General features: G+C 37.3%; 1 protein-coding gene across 1 annotated transcript; it reads right to left on the bottom strand.

Moving 5' to 3' along the window:
* Window positions 1-512: 512 nt before the first annotated feature.
* LOC141661341 (uncharacterized) lies at window positions 513-2,673 on the bottom strand. Its single transcript, XM_074468326.1, has one exon. The coding sequence runs from the start codon at window positions 2,345-2,347 to the stop codon at window positions 695-697; it is 1,653 nt and encodes a 550-aa protein (XP_074324427.1). The 5' UTR covers window positions 2,348-2,673; the 3' UTR covers window positions 513-694.
* Window positions 2,674-24,681: the final 22,008 nt, after the last annotated feature.

The following is a 24,681-nucleotide window of genomic DNA, read 5'->3' as shown; positions in this document are numbered from 1 at the left end:
TATATAACTTAAGAATATAAAAATTACCTTAATTTATTGATAGATATTTATTCTTAAACAAATTAGTTTATCCTAAGTAGTGTATGTTAGTGCGTTATGACTAGTGGCCGCATGCCTGTGTAATTAATTTGTATTTTTTTTACAAATAATACAAATTAGTTATTTTTGTAATTCCCAATTATTTGTAACTTCAAATCAAATATATTATTTTCACGATTAATGAATATATTTATAACTCCATGCAACTACTAATGTATTTTATTTTCATATTTATCAAAATAAGTCAAATTATACAATATCAACAATGTTAAAAAATATAAGATTATGTTCAATTCTTTCTCTACGGTTTTTGAGCAACTGATTACTTAACATGGTATCAGAATTAGGTTTAGGGGAGACTAGGATTCAAGTCCTTCCACCTCCTTTACATATTGGAATTACTTATGTATGTTGTCGGGTTAATCGTCAGGTTACTTAACAATGAGATATTAACAATGAGATATACCCACAGAACCATATAAATTATGTGTGTTGTTAATTATAAACCAATAATTATATGATTGGAGAAAATATGTACATCAAATTATTCATATCCTATTCTTAGCTATTTGTTCCATACTGACGATGGAAGTGTGTAACAATGATCATATGACTGCAGAAAATATTTACTTCCATGGTTTGAAACTCCTTATTTCTACTTTCTGCTAAACAAAATTTTGAACTTCCTTCTTTCAAGTCTTTCTAGCAGCTTTTTTGTACCTGGGACGTCCATGTCAGAAAGCTTCTGCAGATACCCAATGGCTCCATACGAAATCATTAGCTTCTTACACTTCTTGCTCGAGGATATCAAGACAAGGCATGATACTGCATACGTCTTCGCAGTGTTTTGTGGACTTGGGTCAAGCAATTGCACTAAACTTGGCACAGCTTTGATGTCTTGTTTAACTTCCCTGCAATTCTGCGGAAGAGTCATTAAGCTTGAAATAGCTTGTGTAGCTATTTCTTTAGCGCTTTCTGATTTAGCTTCCAGCATCTTCACCAGCAGCGAAATGCATCCAGCCTCACCGATCATTTTCTTCATTTCTATGGAGCTGCAAACTCGACAAATTGCTGAGGCGGCAGCTTTCTGTGCATTCAGTGACCCTGACTTGAGCACTTTAACCAGTCTTGGAATAAAGTCAACTGAAATCAAATTGTCGACAGAAACTGAACCAACCAAATTCCTCAGTGCACCAACTGCAGAGTCTCGAGGCAATGAAGCGTCCAGATAGGTCAACAAGCTAGGTATTCCACCTTCTGAAATGACAAGCTTGCGAAGATTGTTATTAGTTGAGGTGAGATTTTGCAGGCAGTTGGCCGCGGAATCTTTAGACTCTGACAGAATACCACAGTCAAGGAGATTGATCATAACTTTTATAGTTCCTTCTTCAGCTAGACATTTCCGAACTTCTGGAACAGCAGAGAGGTTTTTCAAAGTACAAGCAGCAGCAGCCTGTGTTACAGGATCACTTGTCTGACATACTTCAATCAAAGGACGCACTCCATTATGCTCAACAATTGAACGAGCTGTTTCTACTGAAACCGACAACATTTGAAGAGAAATTGTAGCTTTCTCTTTACCTACTGCACTACCATTCTCAACAAGCCTTATAAGAGGTGGAAGAACACCTTCTTCTACTAGCCAACCGTCAAAACACTCACATCCCACAAGATTGAAGATTACTGTTACAGTCTTTTCCCTAATACGCTGACAAGTTGCAGTGAGCAACTGAACTAGTGCAGCAATATTGCTCCGTCCAAGGACATCCGACACCTTCTTTTCATCCTCTTGCATAATCTCAAGGACGCCATCAAGAGCTTTATGTTTTGCCTCCAAATGGCCAATCTGAAGCCTGGTGAGTAGCTCCCTTGTACTGACCTCAGGTTCCGTTGTAGAATTTACAGCAACTTCTCCAAGAATCCCAGTTTTAAACAGAATCTCACAATCTCTGAAATTTAAATCCAATTTTCCTGATAAGGCATCAAGATCACTCTGCATCCGAAGCCTCCCTCTATAATTTTCTTTCCCGCACATCTCTGCCAAATCATTTGCTTCCTCAAGTGTCTTTAAAATTGCTTGTAAATATTCATTGCACAGGGTATTCTTTGAGAAACATGGATGGCTTGATAAATTTTCTAAGCATGAAGGGACCATCTCCAGCTTAGTTATTATGGTTTTCCACCTGGCCAAAAACCCCTTAACCTCCCTTGCTTTATCAAGTGCAATGCCCAAAAGATCTTGAGCATATAATAACAATTTTTCCGCAGACTGGAGATCAACCAATTCATCAATAACTTTTTGTACCATGATCAGTATACAACCAACACCGACAAGGAACAACTGAACTACAAAAGCAGCCTTTAGTAATTATTTTTCCGCAGAAATAGATTTGGCAGATGTGTAAATAAACATAGAGAAGCCTAATTCTCGGAGATATAACAAAATGAGATATGAAGTTTAGATTTTAATCATAGACATTTAAATTGTGGAGCTGCTGCAATTCTAAACCCTTAAAGTAGACAAGTATACTTTAACAACTGACAACTGAATCAATAAGAGGGACCAGCTTGACTACCTTCAAGAATCAGATAAGATCACATAAATCTCGTCGATTGACAACAAGAGAATACATGAAATTAAATAAGCACCTAATAAAGCTTGCACGAGTGCATTCACAAATGAAGATCATTGCTGAAAATTAATAACCTTTATTAATAAGCGAAACCTCCTTTCGAGTGTTATCTGATTTTACTTCTTTTCCGGTACCACCACTTTTTGTTTCACTTTTAATGATTAATGTTATAACTCTAACTTTAATTTTATTATTATTATCCTTTTTAATTCCTATATTACTTATAATTCTATATATATTATATTATATTTACCCATTTTTCTTTATTAATAAATTTTTTATGTGATACTTTGTTTTCACTTATTTTTTGGTTCTATGTTTTTTTTTGTTTTTATGATTCATGGTGTAACTCTAGCTGTAATATTTTTATCCTTTTTGATTTGACTTATAATTCTATATGTATTATTTTTACCAGTTTTTCTTTATTAATAAACGAAACATATTTACTTATTTTTTGTTCCACCACCTTTTGGTTTAACATTTATTAATAAGCGAAACTTCTTTTAAAGTGATACTTGGTTTCACTTATTTTTTGGTACCACCACCTTTTGTTTTCAATTTTCATGATTCATATTATAACTCTAACTCTAATTGTATTATTATTATCCTTTTTGATTCCTATATGACTTATAATTATATATATATATATTATATTATTTTATTTTTACCCGTTTTTCTTTATTAATAAATTTTTTATGTGATATTTTGTTTTCACTTATTTTTTGGTTCTATGTTTTTTTTGTTTTTATGATTCATGGTGTAACTCTAGGTGTAATATTTTTATCATTTTTGATTACTGTATGACTTATAATTCTATATGTATTATTTTTACCCTTTTTCTTTATTAATAAACAAAACATATTCACTTATTTTTTTAGTTCCACCACCTTTTGGTTTCACCTTTTATAACTCGAAGTGTATTATTTTTATCTCCATTTATTCCTATATACCTTATAATTGTATATGTATTATTTTTACTCATTTTTAATTTTTTTATAAGCCATAAAGTTTTATTATTTTTATAGGTTTGAATCCTATTTTTAATTATATTTTAAAATAAATAAGTTCATAAATTGACTCAACTAAATAGGTTCCGAGAAATATAAACCACGATCAAGTAAATAGGCCATCTGTTTAAATTGAAATTTTTTAATTTAAAATTTTTTAATTTGTTGTTAGAATTCCATTTTAATAAAATGGTATGAATATTATAAAAAATTGTATTTTGGTTTCACCACTAGAAAATAATAAAATTGTTCAAACCATAATATGATTACAATTTTATTTTCGTAGAACTCCAAATTATTTGTTGATAGGGTACTTGGTTTCATCTTAGTACGGTTACACGGTATTTTGGTTTCACCCCTATAGTTTTCTTTCATGTAGAGTTCTATGTTATTTTTTAACAAAATATAGGTTGGAATTATATTATAATTACGATATTTCTATTTTTCGTAGAATTCTTTTTTATTTTTTATTAAAATAATAAAATGGAATCCTTTAAACAGTGTTATTATTAATTAATAAGGAAATCATCTTTTAAGGGATACTTTGGTTTCACCTCTTTTCGGTTTTACGAACTTTTGGTTTTACCCTTTTTTAAATCTTGCTATAGCTCTAAATATACCATTTTTATTCTTTTTTATTCATATATGACTTATAATTATATATGTAATAATTTACCCGTTTTTGATTCTTATATATCACATATTTATATTGTTTTTATATAAACAAAATCGTATATACATTATAATTTCTAGATTCATACCTACAGAATGCTATTTTAGCACCAATTGCAAATTTATACATATATAATGAATATTTTATCAGAAAAAATTATGCAATCACAAACTATATAAAAACAAAAATTCAGCTAACAATAAGAAATTTAATATGCAATTACTTAATGCTGCTGATTTAATTTTTTGTTAAATTATCCATCAATTGTGTCGCGACTAAAGTTTTAATGTAAAATATTAATTATGTCTTTTTGAACAATAGATACATAATAACGTTGAGTTTGTTGTTATAATAAGATTTGAATTAATGAAAACTATATATAATTTAAAAATGAAAATTGCAATAATCGTACAATTTTATTTATTATATATTTTAATACAAAATTAAAATAAATTTTTATAGATTATTAAATATTAATATTTTGATCTCGGCCCGTGCTTCGCACGGATTATCTACTGCTGCAAATATAATTCAAGAAAAAAAGATACAGATAGATGTTTAATAGTGCGTGTGTGATATCATAGCTGATGGCACTTGTATAACCGAAAGCCCTTATATAGGTAAACTTAATGCAGTAACATGCCATGATATGGGAGAAATACGAAAAATGTGAAAGACAACATAAGAAAAAAAGTTATGCATCACAATTTTCTCTCAAGCAATTAAATCATATAGTCATGAAAATGCCAAGAATATATGTGATATAAGAGAAAATACTTGTACTTGTGGCTCCACAGATGATACTTTATTGCAATATACAAAGCGCTGTATTAATACATTAATACAAGTTGCCTAGTTGGTATACTTTCACATAGCAGATGGACTCAACTTTGAGGAGAGGATATAGAGTCCCTATCTACACAAGGCTTGCTTGGATGAAGAGTCTATTTAAATCTTGATACGGGACCAAAGAGAATACACACACAAAGAGGCCAAAACACAATTATTCAAATTGTCCCACCAAAAATAATTACAACAATTCATGCAACATGATAGAAGAGACTGGAAAAATCTTTATGAATATGCTCATTACAGCACATTGTTATATCATAAAATCGTCATAGCTATTTTATTGGATCTTTAAGGAAATGAATCGGGTTATCGCCGAGTACGAAGACGGATGAGCTCTGAAGAACGCATCTCCGGAGCCTAGAACGCCCCCTATAGGGCTCACCCTATATAGGGATCGCTTACGACGACTATTGACGATGAGAAGTTATGACGACGATTGGTGACCATTACGACGAGAGATTACAACGACATAGTGGAGGAAGTGCGCGATGACCGCTACGAAGACGATACCACGATGGTCGCTATAGTAGAAGACGACGACGAAGAATAAGTATTGATGAGGAGTCTATAAAGGATGATCTTAAGCCAAGGGAAAAAGAATGAAATAATCAGGAAACGAAGAACGACCCGGGCTCCTGGAAAATATCCCCAGACCCTCCTAGGGGCGCCCCGTGCTATATGGCCGCACAGCGTAACCGCTCTACAATACAAGTGAAATGACAAGGAAGAATTAGTGAGGAGGGTGCTCCTACAACTAAATTGGGAAGTAAACAAAGCATAAGAATCATATAAGAGAAGAGGAGGAGCCCCGGGGAGCTCTCCACGCTTGGGGCGCGCTCTAGGCATGTGAGAGGACTCCGGAGGACTCCAACCCTTCCTAGGGCATGCCCTATGAAGGAAAAGGGCCCTCCGGGAGCCCGACGTCCCAGAAAAATGAAACAAAGGCGTAGTTCTGTAGTCTTGCGGGTTATCCTTATCGGCGAACGGTTGTAAACATCTATTGTGTGCTTTGAGAGCCCTGTCTCCGTATTCGGCGGGTTATCCTCGACATGAGACTCTGTGGTTATCTCGCACTTTGCACTTATACGCTTGGGATTACTTGTCCTGTAGTCTGGTGGGTTATCCTCATCAAGGGGCAATGATGTGCTTTGACATTTGCGGTAAGTCATGGCTATACTTGCAGTTATGATCGATGAAAGTAACAGTAGCGGACGGGGATATCCACCGGCCGAGGAGTTTCCTTGTGCATGAAGTCCCGAAGTTGTTACCGAGCCTTATGCCTTAATGACTAGGCCGCATCATCGGGCACTCCTAAAGCAAATCAATATTCGAGTTATAATGGGAAGTTGGTTCGACAACTCTTATTGGGCGGCGGAATGAGAAGCCAAGTCCATCTAGGTATCTTGTTTCCCAAGAACTACGTCCGTCTTGATCCTATATAAAAGGAGGTACATAGGCAAATTGTGAGGGCACGTGTTTGAAAACTCTGAGAAGGCAAACATAAACCCTAGCAATCTCAGCCATTTCTTAAGCACAAATCAACGCACTCCGGTGATTTCTCCGATCACTGACCACCGCAGCAGATCTTGATTCCGGCCGCGAACCTCAAATATTTATTAAAAAAATAAATTGGCACTAGAAAGAGGGGCTTGAATCAAATGAGGACGCTTCATGCAACATAATGATGGACGCTTCAAGCAACATGAAGATGGACACTTCAAGCAACGTAAAAATGGACGCTATGATCAAGATCAACATGAAGATGGACGCTACCAGCAACATTAACATGAAGATGAACGTTATGATTTGAATGAAACTCTGCTAGTTAGCGGAATGCCACCAGTACTCATTAGCAACATCGATGTAATGGAACAACCTTATCGCATGGGCAATATGTTAAATCGGTTTGGAGAAAAACTAAGCTCTATGGAAAAAAGTGAGGAGAAGAAGGATGAACGCTATTCTCACAAGCATCCCTCCAAGAGAGCTTCTGCTCAAGGAAAATCTAAGGAAAATTTTGAAGAGCAAAACAAGGAAGGTTATGTATCCCACGACAGACGCTTTCAGGAGGTAACACTTCGTCACTTGCAATACACTAAGGATGTTCCGATTGTGGAAATCCCAGATGATGAACAACGACTTCAACTAGAGCCAAATCAAGAACAGAGGATAATCCCATATGCGCATCGCTCAGGACATACTCATAGCGAGATCCGTCGTGACGATTTGGAGATTGAAAAATAACAAAAGAGAGTATCTCATTTAAAGAAGAGTCTCAGTATCCAATTAAGTGACACAGATCTAAAGAAGTTGATTGCAGAAATGCAAAAGAATTATTAGCATGAGATAAGGACTTATGGACGAACCAATACAACCCCTACAAGAGAAGAAAGGCCTCGCGGCAACAGATACCCTTCCCCGGAAAAAATAAAAAGAAGCTTTGAATATAGTAGAAAGGAAAAAGTACCTGAAGATGATGATCGCAGGAGCAACAACTGGGGAAGTAGAAGTGATACTCGAGGATTCACATATCGATAACAATGAAAAAGTAGAGATCTATGCACCCTAGTCTATAATGGTGGAAGGAGGCAACAAGGAGAATATCAATGGTCAGAAAATCGACAGAAGTTCAATACTCAGATTGCTACACGATCGCAATCACAAGTTGTTGTGCCAACGCAACCACAAGGAGTCGAGCTTCAATCGCAAGTTATTGCGCCACCATAACCGCAATATGTGATGCAAACTCAAGCTCAAATATTGGCAACACATATGACCTTCCTGCAAGCAAATATTCAGAGCATACCCGGAGTCGCAAACGTCAATGTGGATGATTTAAGGAAGCTGCTATTTCACTTGGAAGACGGAAAAGTCATGGCATCCACGCAAACTACATCTCCATTCACTTTCGTTGTTAGAGAAGCACCCTTACCTACAGGATACAAGAATACAACTCATGACTTACACTTTCACGGAAATTCTGATCCGGTGGAGTTTTTGGGAAGGTTCGATATTGAGATGAACGTATATCAAGTACAAGATTTGGCGAGATATAGGCTATTGGAAGCAACCTTCAAGGATAGTGCTCAACGTTGGTTCCAAAAGTTGGGACTAGAAATAATTTTGTCATGGGAACAAATGAAGGTGATGTTCCTCACTCAGTTCCAATCTGCGGTGAAGTATACACCATCGGTGATGGTCCTGAAGAATCTGAGGCAAAGAGAAGGAGAGACTTTGCAAGCTTATTTCAAGAGATTCAACACTGAAGCATCAGGAGTAAGAGGCGCCACTGACGAAACATTGAAAAGTTTCTTGATTGATGGCCTGCGCATATGAATAGATTTTTGGAAATACATTCAAGGAAGGAGTCCCAATACTCTTGGAGAATTCTACGAACAAGCGGAGTCGTTCAAGTTTGTTGAAGAATCACTCATCGGTAACAAAAAAGCAGAGTCTCATGGAAGCCACAAAGGTGAAAAATGGAAAAAGAAGAGATATATCTCCTAGCCCAAATTATCGAAGGGAGCGAAAAGTACATCAAGTCGAAGGAAGGGATTTGAGTCCCTCGAATAACTATGAAAATGACTCCACTGCTTACACTCCTTTGGCGACATCCATAAAGCATATCTATGAAGTTAATAAGGGAAAAGGCATCTTTCGGAGACTGGCTCCCTTAACCGCGTGACAAACTAAGGATAAGAAGAAGTACTGTGAATACCATGAATCTGTCAGACATAACACCCATGAGTGTCGACACTTAAAAGATGAAATAGAAGAACTCATCAAGGAAGGGAAGCTTAGAGATTGGATTTTCAAAGAAGTAAGGAAGTATCGAGGCAACCTCTCGACCAACCGAGAAGGCTTAGGGCGCCCCCGGGAAAGGGAAGAGAATGAGAAATCTGATGATATTAAGTTCGTCAGTCAGGGAGTATCCATGCTATCTTTGGAGGACCAATTGTGTAAGGGATGTAAATGGGGCAATGAACCGATATGCTAGAGAATCATTAGGACCTATACTCACTGGCGGTAATCGTCTCGAGGAGAGACCTCCCAAAATGTTCCAAGGAGAGACGAGGGACATCACTTTCATGGAAAAATATGACAAATGGGTTCATCATCCTCGGAATGATGCTTTAGTCATGAAGGTCTGCATTGGGGCGATGAACGTCTATCACGTGTTCATCGATAACGGAAGCTCAGTTAATATCCTTTACTATGATGCTTATAAGAAGATGGGATTTCTCGACAAGGATATGGAATGCAAAAATATATACATCTATGGATTTGACGGAGAAGCGGTGAAAGGAAAAAGGATAGTAAGACTCCCTATCACTATTGGGAAAAGCCCTCTCTCGATAGCACATATCATACAGTTCATTGTGGTGGATCATGAGTCATCTCACAATGCTCTTCTTGGACGACCATTTATAAAGGATATGCGAGTTGTCACTTCCATTCATCACTTATCCATGAAGTTTCCAACACCTAACGGCATAAGATGCGTCCGATGATGTCAAGCGGATTCGAGAAAATGTTATAACAAGTCTATAAGAGAATTTCGCAAGAAGAGTTCTAACCAGAGTGAGAGTATCAACATGTTATACTCTTTTGACGAGTCAGAAGAAGACAATATGGAAGTGGAAGACATGGAAGTTGAAGACGAAGTAGAGGAAGAAGCAACTTTGGTCGTAAAGGATGAAGCATCGGAAAATCTTCCGAAAGCGGATGTACAAAAGCAGATTGAGAAAATAGAGAAAGAGCTAGAAGATGAAGAGATGGGAGAAGAGTTTGATCCCAGCTTGTGTATGCCATTCAGTTTGTACAACGCTGGAGCTATGAATGAAAAATGGGGATTCCTCATGTAAGGCGCGACTTCGGCCCCTTACTCTCTTATATATATAGTTGATTCAAGTAGGGCTTAGCCCGAATAGTAGACTAGCAGCAAAAAAAATTTCCTCCTAGCCTAGGGGGTAGTGCTTGTACTATCTCACTCAGCATTAGTCGTAGGACGTTTACTTTCATTTTTTATTTCAAAGCTTTTATCTTGTAGATATGGAGAACAACTCTTATTATTATGATAAGTTTAAGTTATGTTAATCATCGTATAAAATGATTATTTCCAAGTAAGCTAGATAATGCAAAGTTTTCCGACGAAATGATGCATTTCATAGGGCGCACCCCAGAAAAACTTCCTTATATGGTACGATTATTTGAATTAAGATTGTTAGAGTTACAAGTTCATATACCATTTTGTTATGATTTTCAAGAGCATCAAGAACAGCTTCCAGACACGCCAAAAAAACAAGGCTCCCTGAAAAAGCCATATTCCCCTTAGGGCGCGCCCTGGGAAGGATTCCCCCAAGGGGAGGAGTTTTGGAGTTTCTCCACTTCAATTATTATTCCTTGGTTGTTGCTTTTGAAAAAATGAAAATATTCTAAGGCAGAAATAAAGAGATAACATGCAACAAGAGACACAATATGAAGTCTAAGTACGAAAATGCGATAAAGGAATAGGTACGTACAAACTGCAGGAATTTTATAGAGGCCCTTACCTCAAATAAGGTCATAGAAATAGTCACGAAGTAGCAAAAGAAATATGGAAGATAACACAAGATGAAAAGGGCCTAAAAGGCGCACCTCCATGAAATTAGAGGGTCTAGCAGGCACACCCCTACTCTCGGGGGTGGACAGGAGATAGTTAGTGTAAGGAGAAGTCACGGGGGGAGGAACATCACTCACAGGCATAACAACATATGTAGGGGCAACACCATCCCGAGGAGCACCGACGTCAGTCACATCAGCCACGACTCCTACCTTGCCTACTGCTCCGACGGGCACACCCGAAGCCTGAACATGATGGTGATCGAATCCTAAGGAAACCCTTTTATCGGCAATGGCCTGTGCATTGTTCCTCCTGAAGTCATCAACATAAGACAATGTCTCCGCATTAAAATAGCTAAAGTCATAAGTAGAATTGTTGGCCAAGAATATAGTAAGAAGCATGAAAAAGCCTTTCCTGATCCCCTGGTCATGAATCTCTCTCATCTCCCCCTGCCAACTATGTAACTGATCCTCTCAGAGGTCATCCACTTGAGTCTGAAACTAACACTTCTCGGCAAGTGTCGAATCCAATGTGTTGAGCAAGTCGATGATGATCTCATTCTGTTGTCTCAGCTCCTCTACCTGTCCTGAGATCATGACATCCTTCTCCTTAGAAACCATTTTTAGCTTCTCCTCCGGAGCGGTTGCACATGCAAGTAAACTCCTATGCTCCGTCTCAAGGCTCTCCAGACGAGCCCTACCTCTCGGAGCCTCAGAAGCATCCTCTAAAGAAAGAAATAATAGCTGCACGGCGGCTTCGAATCTGGAACTATCTCTGTCAGCTGACACTAAGTCCCTCCAAGAAGATAGCTCGTTATCTCCAAGGAATGAAGTGACTGAAGGACCCAAGTGAGATTCTACTTAGGAAAGAGAAGAGGAAGCCTTCATATTCTTTGAAGTCCAACTCTCGAACTAGCTCTAATATGCTTCGGCGAAGGGACTGTAAGTGCATGAATGAATTCCGTGGGAGGAGGACTAGGATGCGCCCCGTGCCGAGAAGGGGGCTTAGCAACGTTACCTTCAGGAACTACTCTCTCGGAAGTCAAGTCAAACCTATAACACCATGATATCTTAGGAGCCATTCCTGAAAGTTAAATATGAAATAGCTTAGTACGATGTACATAAGTAAGACATGACTGAAAATATGAAAAAATGAGGATACATGCATAAAAGATGTAAAAGGAGAAAGGGTAACAAAAATGCATACACAAATAAGGGAGTGCATGCAAGAAGTGGTATACAAGATGTGCAAAATATAGTAAGGCAAAAATTGAGGAGAAATACGACTAGTACTACTACTGCTGCTGCTGCTTAGGGCACCCCCGAAGGAGTATTACCCATGGTAGGGTGGCCTGGAACATACCAGGGGCAGGAGGTACGCTCCTCGTAGTCTCCACATCGCCTTTCTCCATATAATCAGAACCCACATCAGGGTGAAGCACTCCACATCGCCTCTTCTGTAACAAGAGCCTCAACGTCAAAATCTGTGTCAGGGAGACGAGGTATTGCACAATCTCTCTCCACGGCCGCACCTTTTAACCTCATCACATTTGTATCATCTAGTTTAAGGAGCGAGGGATAACGTCATAAAATAAGGAAAGGTGCAAGAATATGAATATAATGAGGTAATAAAGAGTAAGTTAGAAATACTCACAAGCATCTCCATTGAAACTTGTGCGAACTCTCTCAACATCATACATGTAGAAGAAAGTGTCCTTAGCCCTTTTGTCGTTGCTTTTCTTCTTATTTCTGGAGAATCCAGACAAGTAATGGGATGAACGGACAACCAAGTAGTAGAAAACCTTAACACCTCGGTGGAGACTAAAGAAGTAAGCAATCTCCCTCGTAGTAGGAGCACCAAAGTCATGACGAGCATATAACACACACAAAGCCAATGCCAACTTTCAACTATTAGGAGACAACTGAAGAGGAGCTATGTCATACCACTCCAAGATAGAGCGGAAGAAAGGATGAAGATGTGCCCCGATACCAAGCTCAACTAAACTCAAGGAAGTGACCATCCGAGGCATCCTAAACTTTTTCCCCTTAGCTAAAAAGATGACTATTATTCCCTAACAATACAACAAGAATTACAGAAGGGTATTTGAATATAATTCTAGCTTCTTTTTGAGATTTTAAAATTGTTCTAACTTAATATATATAACAGTGTTTGATTTGCAGTAATGCGGAATGGAAGAATAATAGAAATCAAAACACTAAGTAATAAAACACAAAGCTTTAAAACTTTTGGGTGGATTTGAGAACTCTGTGATGCTTTGAGTAGCACACAGCTGCTTTATAAGTGAACAAACAAACTACAGAGAAATTCTTAACAAGTACAGCTTTATCTATCTCTTTGAAAAATGTGCCTGCTTAGTTAATTGTTCTACTTGCTACACTTGGTTTATATATCACCAAGTTTACATGATAGTAAGATAAGATAATAAAACAAAACTATATCTAGTCTGACTTCATGCTATTTCATTACTCTATTCCAGCATCTTTGAATATCTTCTTAGTTGCATGAAAATGGTAATGCTTCTTTGTTCTCTGAAACCAGTAATTAGGCTGCCACATTCCTTTTGCATACAATCAACACATGTGACTGTCAAGTCACTATCAACTGCTCTTAGAATTTGAACATCCGTTGGAACTTCATTGAATCATCCGTTGAAGCTATGTATGATCATCCGTTGATAATCTGACTGATCATCCGTTGAAGCTTTATGGATCATCCGTTGAGGCTTAATATGAGCATCCGTTGAAGCTTGACTAAACATTCGTTGAAGCTTTGTGAAACATCTGTTGAGACTATTTTCTTGACAGTTAACTCCACTTCACTTATACAAGATTACAAGGCATCATCTATTTACAATTGACCAACCTATCTTGCATATCAATCTAGTAGTTAACATGACTTGAACATTTCTCACAAATCTAGTTCACTAAGCTTATACAAGTATGCAGAAATGTGCTACTAAACTTATTTTACATAAGTTACTCTTTCAACGGATAGTGAAAGTGAACATCCATTGAAAGCTATTAAATTACTAAGTTAAATCTATTAAGGTGTTTTGTTTAACTTATCATCAAGTTCACAACATATTCCTAACAATTTCCCCCAATTTATGTCTACTGGAATTGTAGCCATAAAATTAAGAGAAACTTGATGATAACAAAACACCCTAAATGTACAGATTGAGATATAGTAGATAAAACTGATAAGTGCTACAAATTTTTATTGAAAATTTGGCAAAGCAAAGTTTTCAAAGAGTTCTCACAATCATTATCAAAGTGCTTCTCTAGATTGAGCAGATGGTTCTATTTCCTTGATTGTCTGGATTTCTTCCCAAGCTTCCTGTTATTTTCTTCTATTTGATTTTGGAGTTATCTGAAGAATCTTCTAACACTCTTGTCATCCATGAATTCCATTAGCCAATAAGGCCTCAAATGCACTCTACTTCCTGTGAAAGGAATTGTTAGAGTCTTTGGGAGTGCATCTTTGGCTTTATTACTCCTTAGATCTTCTATCTTCTTTAGGACCAATTTCCTTGCAGTTACATTAAAACCAAAGTTTTTCTTGAAGGATGAGAAGATCTTTATCAGTACAGAGCAGCTTTCTAGGAGAATCCTGTGAAAAGACCATGTGATTTCTCTCCCTCCCGTGTACTTAAACACCAGTCTTTCAGGAAGATGTCTGTGAGCATCAATCCCTCTTATTTCTTCCAGTTCACCCAAGTAGAGGTTTATATATGAAAAATTCTTGATGTTACATGTGGCGCCCTCCAAACTCGGGTTAGAAGTTTAGGGTCCACACACCTTATTTATAACCTGCTTATAACATTAATACAGATAATAATAATATACAGTGACCCTATTTACCAATTACCACGGATCGCAACAGGTTAAAGTATGCACACAAGCCACACATCTACTTATATTACATACCGTTCAAATCCCAATCATTCAAACTCAAACTGAGTATTAAACATTACTACAAACTTTTACAGACTTAAATTATCCCAAAAGAAGCCTACTAGCTCAGCTCAATCAACCTGAACCCCTAGCTCTCGCGCTGGACTGGGGTTCCTCGGTACCAACCGGTTCCTTCTTAACTGGAAAAGAACAGAAACAATATCGCACAAATGAGCTAACTAGCTCAGCAAGTCACAATGACAAAACTGAGAATAATGATCGTCAAGTGAACATGGTTATGATATTAAGTGAACAATGGATTATGATTTAGAATTGGATACTATATTTTTATTTTAAAAACTAAGGTTAGGCTGCTGATCAGTCACGCACTAACCCCGAGCAAAGCACACAGCACTGCTCTAACTACTGGATCCAAGGCACACATTGGCCTAACTTGACCATTATATGGTCTGACCACGAATCTGGTCCACAATTTTATAAAAAACAATCCAATTCCAACATAATAACAGAATAAATAATAATAAACAATAACCATAATCATTAACAACAGTGAGTGCTTAACAATGAAAGGGTTTCAATCCTTGTACGGATCAACAAGATAATTTTAAAGCTTGGATGCTGGGTAATGAAAGAATTGGATAACAAAGGAATCAACATTTCAGGGTTTCAAAGATTTGAGCTTTCAAAGAATAGGATACAATGGGTTGAGTATATAAGTAACTCAGTTCAGTGTTTGGTTTTTTTAGTTTGTCTGTATATGTGGAGTAGTATCGTAGATTTGTGGTTCGTTTTTGGGGTATACAATAGTCAATGGCTTAGGAAGAATAAAGTTCATGGCTCAAGAACAATAACTGGAATCAGGGTTTGGTTTCAGTGCCATAAAGCACTTGCAATATCAACAAGACTATCAAGTATTACAGTATCTCGAGAAAGTTCAGAATACTTGCCTGGTATTAGCTTACTACACTGCACTCGCTTCCAATCACAATCGTCTTACTCCTCAACTACCTGTTTTCCCTTCCTACGTCTTGCCTCTTCTGCTCACATATCATAAATATCTATCAATAATCGACTCATAGAATTCTATTCAACACATACTTTTATCTACCCTTCATTTCACCCAAATCCGATTAACGGATTGAAAGTTACACAATAATCAAGTAAACACCGAATATATAGACCGATAGTCAATCAACAAGTCACGTATAACACATAATACATCACATAATCAATGACATATCATTTATAAAGAAGTCTCGGGTCATAAATAGGCTTTCTGGTATTTAAAATGATTTTTAAAACATTTTTCGGAATTAAAACGGGCCGTTGGATCAATTTCGGGTTAATAAACAGGGTTCAGTTGGCCAATTCTGGCTTCGAAATGATTTTATAATAATTATCGAGCCTTGGAAATAATTTAGAATAATATTTTAAAGCTCTAAACTATTTTTCGGAATTTTTAAATCATTTTTAAATAATTAAATCTAACTAAATAATTAACTAAAATCAATTAATAATTAATTAAATCAATTAATCAATTAATTTTCAAATTAATTGACCAATTAATTAATTAAAAATTAACTGAAATTAATTAACTAATGAATTCAGATTTATTTCTGAATTAAAAATAATTTTCGGAATTAAAATACTAATTTTTAGAATTTTCAGAAATTAAAAATGAATTTTTATAATAAAAATAAATAGGAAATATGATTTTTTAAACATTTTTAAAACAGGAATCCACTTTTTGCAAAGTCTGGAAACTTCAGGGACCTAACTGTATCGTTTTTAAAACTACAGGGACCAAACTGCAATTTTGCAGTCAAGTCCCCGGAAAATGTCGGGGGTGGCCGGAGAACTCGACTCCAGCATCCTCCCACCACCACAAGCTCCAGATCAATACTACACAATACCAGGAATCTATATCTGCAATCAAAATTCACCAATAACCCCAGACTTGGCCGGAAATTGGCCAAGAACATCGCCGGTTTCCGGCGAACATCGGAAAACTTCAAAATACAACTCCCTTCGATTCACTAATCCTCTGTCAACGAGCTATATATCAATCGATTGCAAATTTCATAAGGAACACAACCCACTATAAATCAACAGCTAATAACCCCTAAATCAAAAACCCCCAAATTTCAATTGAAAACATTCATACGGGTTATAAACCCTAATTTTGAAATTCGAAAATCAAAACCCACTTTTAAGCATGTTATTGAACTCCAAATCAGACGTATGACATATGAAAATCATCAGAAAAACAAGCTCTATAAAATGCAAGCATCAAATCATACAAACAATCATCCGAACAAAAATTCATATTTTTAATCAAAATAATTCGAAAATAAATAAATTTATATAAAATCAACCTTTGATTCTGCAGTTCTGAAACTTGTATAATCTGATAGTACCCTTCAAAACCTCCGTTTTGGTTACTAGAACTTCCCGAGCAGATTTCAATAACACCTCCAAATGGTAGTTTGATTCTCAGAAAGATTTATGAATATATGATTTTTCTCTGTAAATTATATAATTATCTGTCTGCAAATGATTTTGATACGAAATAAAATACGGGAAAAGACTATTTATAATTACAGAAAATTAGTATCCCGTTGGATCATTCCGGATATAAAACAGTACATTTATTTATAAAAACTGATCCAAACGGTATCGGTTTTCGGGATAATTATCCAAACCAGTACAATTTGTACTGCGGTCTTGGTCTCAGCGCCTGGTTACACGTACTACGAGGTGATAATTGGGATAGTTTAATAAAAAGCTCCCGTTAATCGAAAATACGGGTTTTATTGATTTACCGAAACGAATATTGTATCGAAAATGTTGCGCCGGGACCCGCGCAGAACAAACCGTACGCAGGATCGAAAAAATCGAAACATGGAATATGCTCGGAATATTACAATTAGGTTAGGAAGGAGTTCTCGGAAGAGTTTCGGGTTCCAAAAACGTAACAACGGATGACGTCGGTTGGTTCCCGTTTTTATAAAATAGATTTTAAATGCTCGAAAAAAGATTTTGTAAATTTTATATGATCCTTATAAATCCATAAATCAACATAAAAATAATTAGGAAGATATGACAATTATCTATATTTTATTTTGGACATATAAACATTAAAATACTCAATTAATAATATTTTTAAATATCCAAACACCGATAACACTTAACAATTAATTCATAGAATAGATACTGAACACACATAATATTTATTTAGTAGCAAAAATAATTACACGATATATCCCGAATATTACATCCTTCCCCCCTTAAAAGGATTCTGTCCTCAGAATCTCCTAAGAAAACAAATGAGGATATTTTTCTCTCATATTACTTTCTAACTCCCAGGTTGACTCTTTAACCTTTGGGTTTCTCCACAATATTCTTACTAACTTTACCACTTTATTTCTCAATACTTTCTCTCTTTCTTCTAGAATCTTTATCGGACTCTCTACATATGATAAATCTGCCTGAAACTCTATTGGCTCATATTCTATTACATGCATGACATCTGGATTGTACTTCTTAAGCATTGATACGTGAAAAACATTGTGAATGTGCTCCATGTGCGGTGGTAACGCCAATTCGTAAGCTACCTTGCCAACGCGTTTTAGGATCTCAAAAGGTCCGACATATCTTGGGCTTAGCTTTCCTTTCTTCCCAAACCTCATTAGTCCTTTCCATGGTGATACTTTCAGTAATACCAAGCTTCCTTCTTCCAATTCCATGTCTTTTCTTGACTGGTCTGCATATTTCCTCTGACGATCTTGTGCGGTTATTAATCTCTTCTGGATAATTTCAACAATTTCCTTTGTCTGCTACACCAATTCAGGTTCAAGTATTTTGCGTTCTCCTACTTCGTCCCAATATACTGAAGATCTACATTTGCGTCCATAAAGGGCTTCATAGGGTGGCTCCCAATACTGGCATGATAACTGTTGTTATAAGCAAACTCTATCAGAGGTAAATGCTCGTCCCAACTTCCTTTAAAATCAATAGCACAAACACGCAACATATCCTCGATTATCTGGATCGTTCTTTCACTTTGGCCATCCGTCTGAGGGTGATAGGCCGTACTCATATTCAGTCTTGTTCCCAAACATTCTTGAAAACTCTTCGAAAATCTTGAATTAAACCTTGGATCTCGATCAGATACGATAGACACAGGAACTCCATGACGAACTATAATTTCCTTTAGGTACATATGGATCAACTTGTCGAGCGAAAATCTTTCATTTATAGGCAGAAAATGAGCTGACTTGGTAAGTCTATCCACTATAACCCAAATCGCATCATGATTAGCCCTTGTCCTTGGTAATCCAACTATAAAATCCATGGCAATGTGTTCCCACTTCCACTCTGGAATCTCCAATGGCTGTAGCAATCCACTTGGTCTCTGATGCTCTGCTTTAACTCTCTGACATGTATAACATTTGCTAACCCATTCCGCAATTTCCCTCTTCATATCTGGCCACCAATAATTCTCTTTCAAATCCCTATACATTTTGGTACTCCCTGAATGGATGGAATACCTCGAACTATGTGCCTCTTGTAAAATTTCATTCTTTAACTCCGTCACCGGTGGAATCCAAATTCTAGATGAAAACCTCAGAATACCTTGATCATCCTTTTGCGTACATAATTCTTCCCCTACCAAACGATTTAAATCTTGATCCATTACATTTTCCTGACATTTCTTTATTTTCTCCAATAACTCCGGTTGGAAAGTCATACTGTATACTTTCGCTTCCTCAGGCTTGCAGACTCTAATTTCTAATTCTAATTTCTGAAATTCCTTATATATATCTTCAGGTACTGATAACACATTTAACCTTTCCTTCCGACTCAATGTGTCTGCTACAATGTTTGCTTTACCGGGATGATAATTAATCGAGCAGTCGTAATCCTTGATCAATTCTAACCATCTCCTTTGTCTCATATTAAGTTCCTTCTGTGTAAATATGTATTTTAAGCTTTTGTGATCCGTGAAAATCTCGCACTTTTCTCCATACAGATAATGTCTCCAAATCTTCAAAGCGAAAACTATGGCTGCTAGCTCCAAATCATGAGTAGGATACTTCTGTTCGTGTGGTTTCAATTGCCTTGACGCATACGCAATCACCTTATCGTGCTGCATTAGAACACATCCTAATCCTTTGTGAGAAGCATCGCTATAAATTACAAAATTCCCTTGATCGTCTGGAAGTGACAAAACAGGTGCCATGATTAATCTTCGCTTCAACTCCTGAAAACTCTCTTCGCACTTGTCATTCCATATAAACTTTTCATTCTTCCGTGTAAGCTTTGTCAATGGTGTTGCAATCCTTGAAAAATTCTGAACGAATCGTCGATAATATCCTGCCAATCCCAAGAAACTTCTTACCTCAGTGGGTGTTCTCGGTCTCTCCCAATTCGTAACTGCTTCGATCTTTGTCGGGTCTACTTTGATCCCTTCGTTACTGACTATGTGTCCTAAGAACTGAACCTCTTGTAACCAAAACTCACACTTCGAGAATTTAGCATATAACTTCTTTTTCCTTAAAATCTCCAAAGCTGTCCTCACATGTTCCGCATGATCCTCTTCCGTTTTTGAATAAATTAAAATATCGTCTATAAACACAATGACGAACTTGTCCAAATACTCCTTGAAAATTATGTTCATCAGGTCCATAAACGCTGCCGGGGCATTAGTCAATCCAAAAGACATTACTAAAAATTCATAATGTCCATACCTTGTTCGAAAAGCTGTCTTTGGTATATCTTCTGGCTTGATCTTCAGTTGATGATATCCTGATCTTAAATCAATTTTGGAGAAGTACTTGGCTCCCTTCAACTGGTCAAACAGATCGTCAATTCTGGGTAACGGATACTTATTCTTGACTGTAAGCTTATTGAGTTCTCTATAGTCGGTGCACAGTCTCATGCTTCCATCTTTCTTCTTGACAAATAATACCGGGGCTCCCCACGGGGATACACTGGGTCTGATTACTCCTTTTTCTAACAACTCCTGCAACTGCTTCGCTAGTTCTTTCATCTCAACATGCGCCATTCTGTACGGGGCCTTGGATATTGGTTCTGTTCCCGGTGCTAAGTCGATCGCAAATTCAATTTCTCTATCTGGAGGAAGTCCTGGTAAATCGTCGGGAAACACGTCTGGAAATTCATTCACAACTGGAATATCTTCAAGTTTTGTTGGTTCTTGACTTCTGTCAATCACATATGCTACGAAATGCTCACATCCTTGTCGTAGTAACTTCTTGGCTTGAATCATCGTTAAGAACTTATTTACTTGTTTTTGACCCTTGAACGTTACTATTCTTTCATCTGGCGTCTTCACCATTACCTTCTTATTTCGACAATCTATCTGGGCATCGTACTTAGATAACCAATCCATCCCTAATATCAAATTCTCCTAACTTAAATGGTATCAAATCTACACAAAACTTACTACCAGAAATCCCAATCTCACAATTCCCACAAACTTGATTAACAGATACACGTTCTTGATTTGCTAATTCCACAATCATTATTTCATTTAAACACTTAACTGGACAATTTAACTTACTAACAAAATCTTGTGAAACAAACGATCGGGTTGCTCCCGAATCTATTAACACTTTGGCACATAAATAATTTACATTAAGCGTACCTGCTATGATATCTGTATCCTGAATAGTATCTTTCAGAGACATATCAAAAACTCTAGCCCTTGGAGTCTCATTCACTGTTGGGGTAGATCCCATAATCCTTAATGCATTACTGACTGGGGTTGGTGTCTTGCAATCCCTGGCCATATGTCCTGGCTTCCCATATTTAAAGCACGTAAATCCAATGGCGGGAACCTTTACTGCTGGATTCCGGATAGGCTGATCCTTATTTGCTGACTCTCTTGCTGGCTGATTCCGGCACTCCCTCGAATAGTGCCCTTTCTGGTTGCATTTGAAACATACCACATTCAACTTATTATAAACTCCCCCATGCTTTTTCCCACATACTTGACAATCCGAAAAAGTTAGTCTCAACTGATTCGGCTGATTTGTATTAACTGGACGGTTGCTCTGGCCTCCGTCTCCTGCATTCTGTCTCCTGATATTAAAGTTTCTCCCTGGCTGAAACTTGCCCTTCTTAAAATTTGGAAACTTCCCTGGTTGTGACTGGCCCTCATTCCCTTCAAATTTCCTTTTCTTGCTTTCCTTTTCCTTCTGGAACATCTCATTCTCCGTCTCCGCGATCATAGCCTTCTGTACTACTCCTGCATAGGTATCCAATTCAAAAATGGCTACCTTCCCCCTGATCCATGGTTTCAAACCTTGCTGGAATCTTTTAGCCTTCTTCCTGTCAGTATCCACATATGACGATACATACCTTGACAATTCCTCGAACTTACCCTCATAATCTGTTACTAACATGTTCCCTTGCTTTAATTCTAAAGACTTCAGCTCCATTTGATCCTGAACAAATTGAGGAAAATACTTTTCTAAAAACAATTCCTTAAACCTTTCCCAAGTAATAACATCGGTACCTTCCAATGTCTTCACCATCTCCCACCAATATGTGGCCTCATTCTTCAGATAGTAACTTGCAAACTCAACCTTCTGTTCTTCCTTTACTTTCACTAAGGCAAATGCCTTCTCTATTTCCTTTAGCCAAACATTTGCTTCAATTGGCTCTAAGGAACCCTTGAATTCTGGTGGATTTACTGCCTGAAAAGTTTTAAAAGTTACCTGGGGGTTGGTCTGCCTTTGTTGTTGTTGTGCCAGGTGAACTGTTTGTTGGGCCAAGATTTGAAGAATCTGGGCTATTGCTGGGTCCATGGGTCCTGGTTTCACATTTGGATTTGTATCATCTTGGTTGTTATTGTTGTTGGTTTCTTCATTCTGGGTGTTGGTGCAGATATTTCTTCTGGGAGGCATTTTTCTGTAAAGAATCAATCAACTTATTTAGCTTTTGAATCAATCTTTTGCATAAAAGAAAAGTTTTATAAAACAGAAATATCTCTTTTTGAAAACAGTTGTAACTAAGTAAATTGCATGCTTTTTTACAGAATTTAAACAGTTATGGAAAACAGGGTACATGGTATCATAGGGGTATAACTTGTGCAATAAATAGGGTAAGGTAAAACAGGTGCAATAAAGTAAATGACAGTGCTGGAAAGGAAAAAGGTACTGATATATATATATATATAGATCAAAAGTTTAGGGTGGTACAAGCGTAAAGACGCTTCGGAAGTAAAAGCAAAAAGGGGTACTACAACCTACTCACTAGTCAGCATAGCTAGTCTATAAATACAACTCAAAAGTCTACTGATACATACTACACACTAATGTACATACTACATAACCATAACAACACTGCTCAACATCTCCATTTCTGAATCTCTGACTCAGCTCCAAGGAAACTCTGGTCCTGCTAGCCTCTCAAAGTCCTCCATCACCTCAGTAGCCCAGCCCATCAGTGCATCAGGGCCTCTGCCAGGTAGTGTAGCTCCATGTAGCCTAGCCTCAAGAACCCTCCGTGTCACGTGAATCTCCTCTCGAAGCTCCCTCACACCACGATCAACATCGGTAGTCCTAATGATATGCTGTAGCTCTCTGATCTGGGCCAACAAGGAATCACGCTCCAATAGAAGAGCCTCATACCGGTAATAAGGAACTGGGGGCAATGTAGACTGGAATGGGGCACTCGCGACTGAATGCCCAGTGAAATCTGAATCAGCTGGTGGGGGTCCTCTGACAGGTGGCCTCATGCCTGGAGGTGGAATAGCCTGCAGTGGTACGGGCTGCAACACAGGTGGAGGTAGTATAGCCAACACTGGTGGAACAACAGGGCGTGGATCCGAAGACGACACTCCAACTAAAGGCTCTGAGTGATCAGCTGATACGGAAATAAAAGAGTCGGCCATCGCTGCTATCTGAAATCATATCGCAATATAAGAATCTCGAACCATAACGCAAATTACACTAATACCTGATATACCGAAGCACTCAACCTCTCGACGTTCTATCTTTCTTATTCCTTACTTCTAATCCTAACCCTCTACCCATTCCCGTCAACCTAGGCTTGTGTCAGTGACTTATAACCTGTAGCTCTGATACCAAACCTGTGGCGCCCTCCAAACCCGGGTCAGAAGTTTGGGGTCCACACACCTTATTTATAACCTGCTTATAACATTAATACATATAATAATAATATGCAGTGACCCTATTTACCAATTACCATAGATCGCAACAGGTTAAAGTATGCACACAAGCCACACATCTACTTATATTACATACCGTTCAAATCCCAATCATTCAAACTCAAACTGAGTATTAAACATTATTACAAACTTTTACAGACTTAAATTATCCCAAAATAAGCCTACTAGCTCAGCTCAATCAACCTGAACCCCTAGCTCTTGCGCTGGACTGGGGATCCTCGGTACCAACCGGTTCCTTCTTAACTGGAAAAGAACAGAAACAATATCGCACAAATGAGCTAACTAGCTCAGCAAGTCACAATGACAAAACTGAGAATAATGATCATCAAGTGAACATGGTTATGAAATTAAGTGAACAATGGATTATGATTTAGAATTGGATACTATATTTTTATTTTAAAAACCAAGGTTAGGCTGCTGATCAGTCACGCACTAACCCCGAGCAAAGCACACAACACTGCTCTAACTACTGGATCCAAGGCACACATTGGCCTAACTTGACCATTATATGGTCTGACCACGAATCTGGTCCACAATTTTATAAAAACAATCCAATTCCAACATAATAATAGAATAAACAATAATAAACAATAACCAGAATCATTAACAACAGTGAGTGCTTAACAATGAAAGGGTTTCAATCCTTGTACGGATCAACAAGATAATGTCAAAGCTTGGATGCTGGGTAATGAAAGAATTGGATAACAAAGGAATCAACATTTC

The sequence above is a fragment of the Apium graveolens genome, chromosome 5, assembly GCF_009905375.1.
Source record: "Apium graveolens cultivar Ventura chromosome 5, ASM990537v1, whole genome shotgun sequence".
Classification (NCBI taxonomy): Eukaryota; Viridiplantae; Streptophyta; class Magnoliopsida; order Apiales; family Apiaceae; genus Apium; species Apium graveolens.
This window is presented reverse-complemented; position numbering and strand designations above follow the sequence as displayed.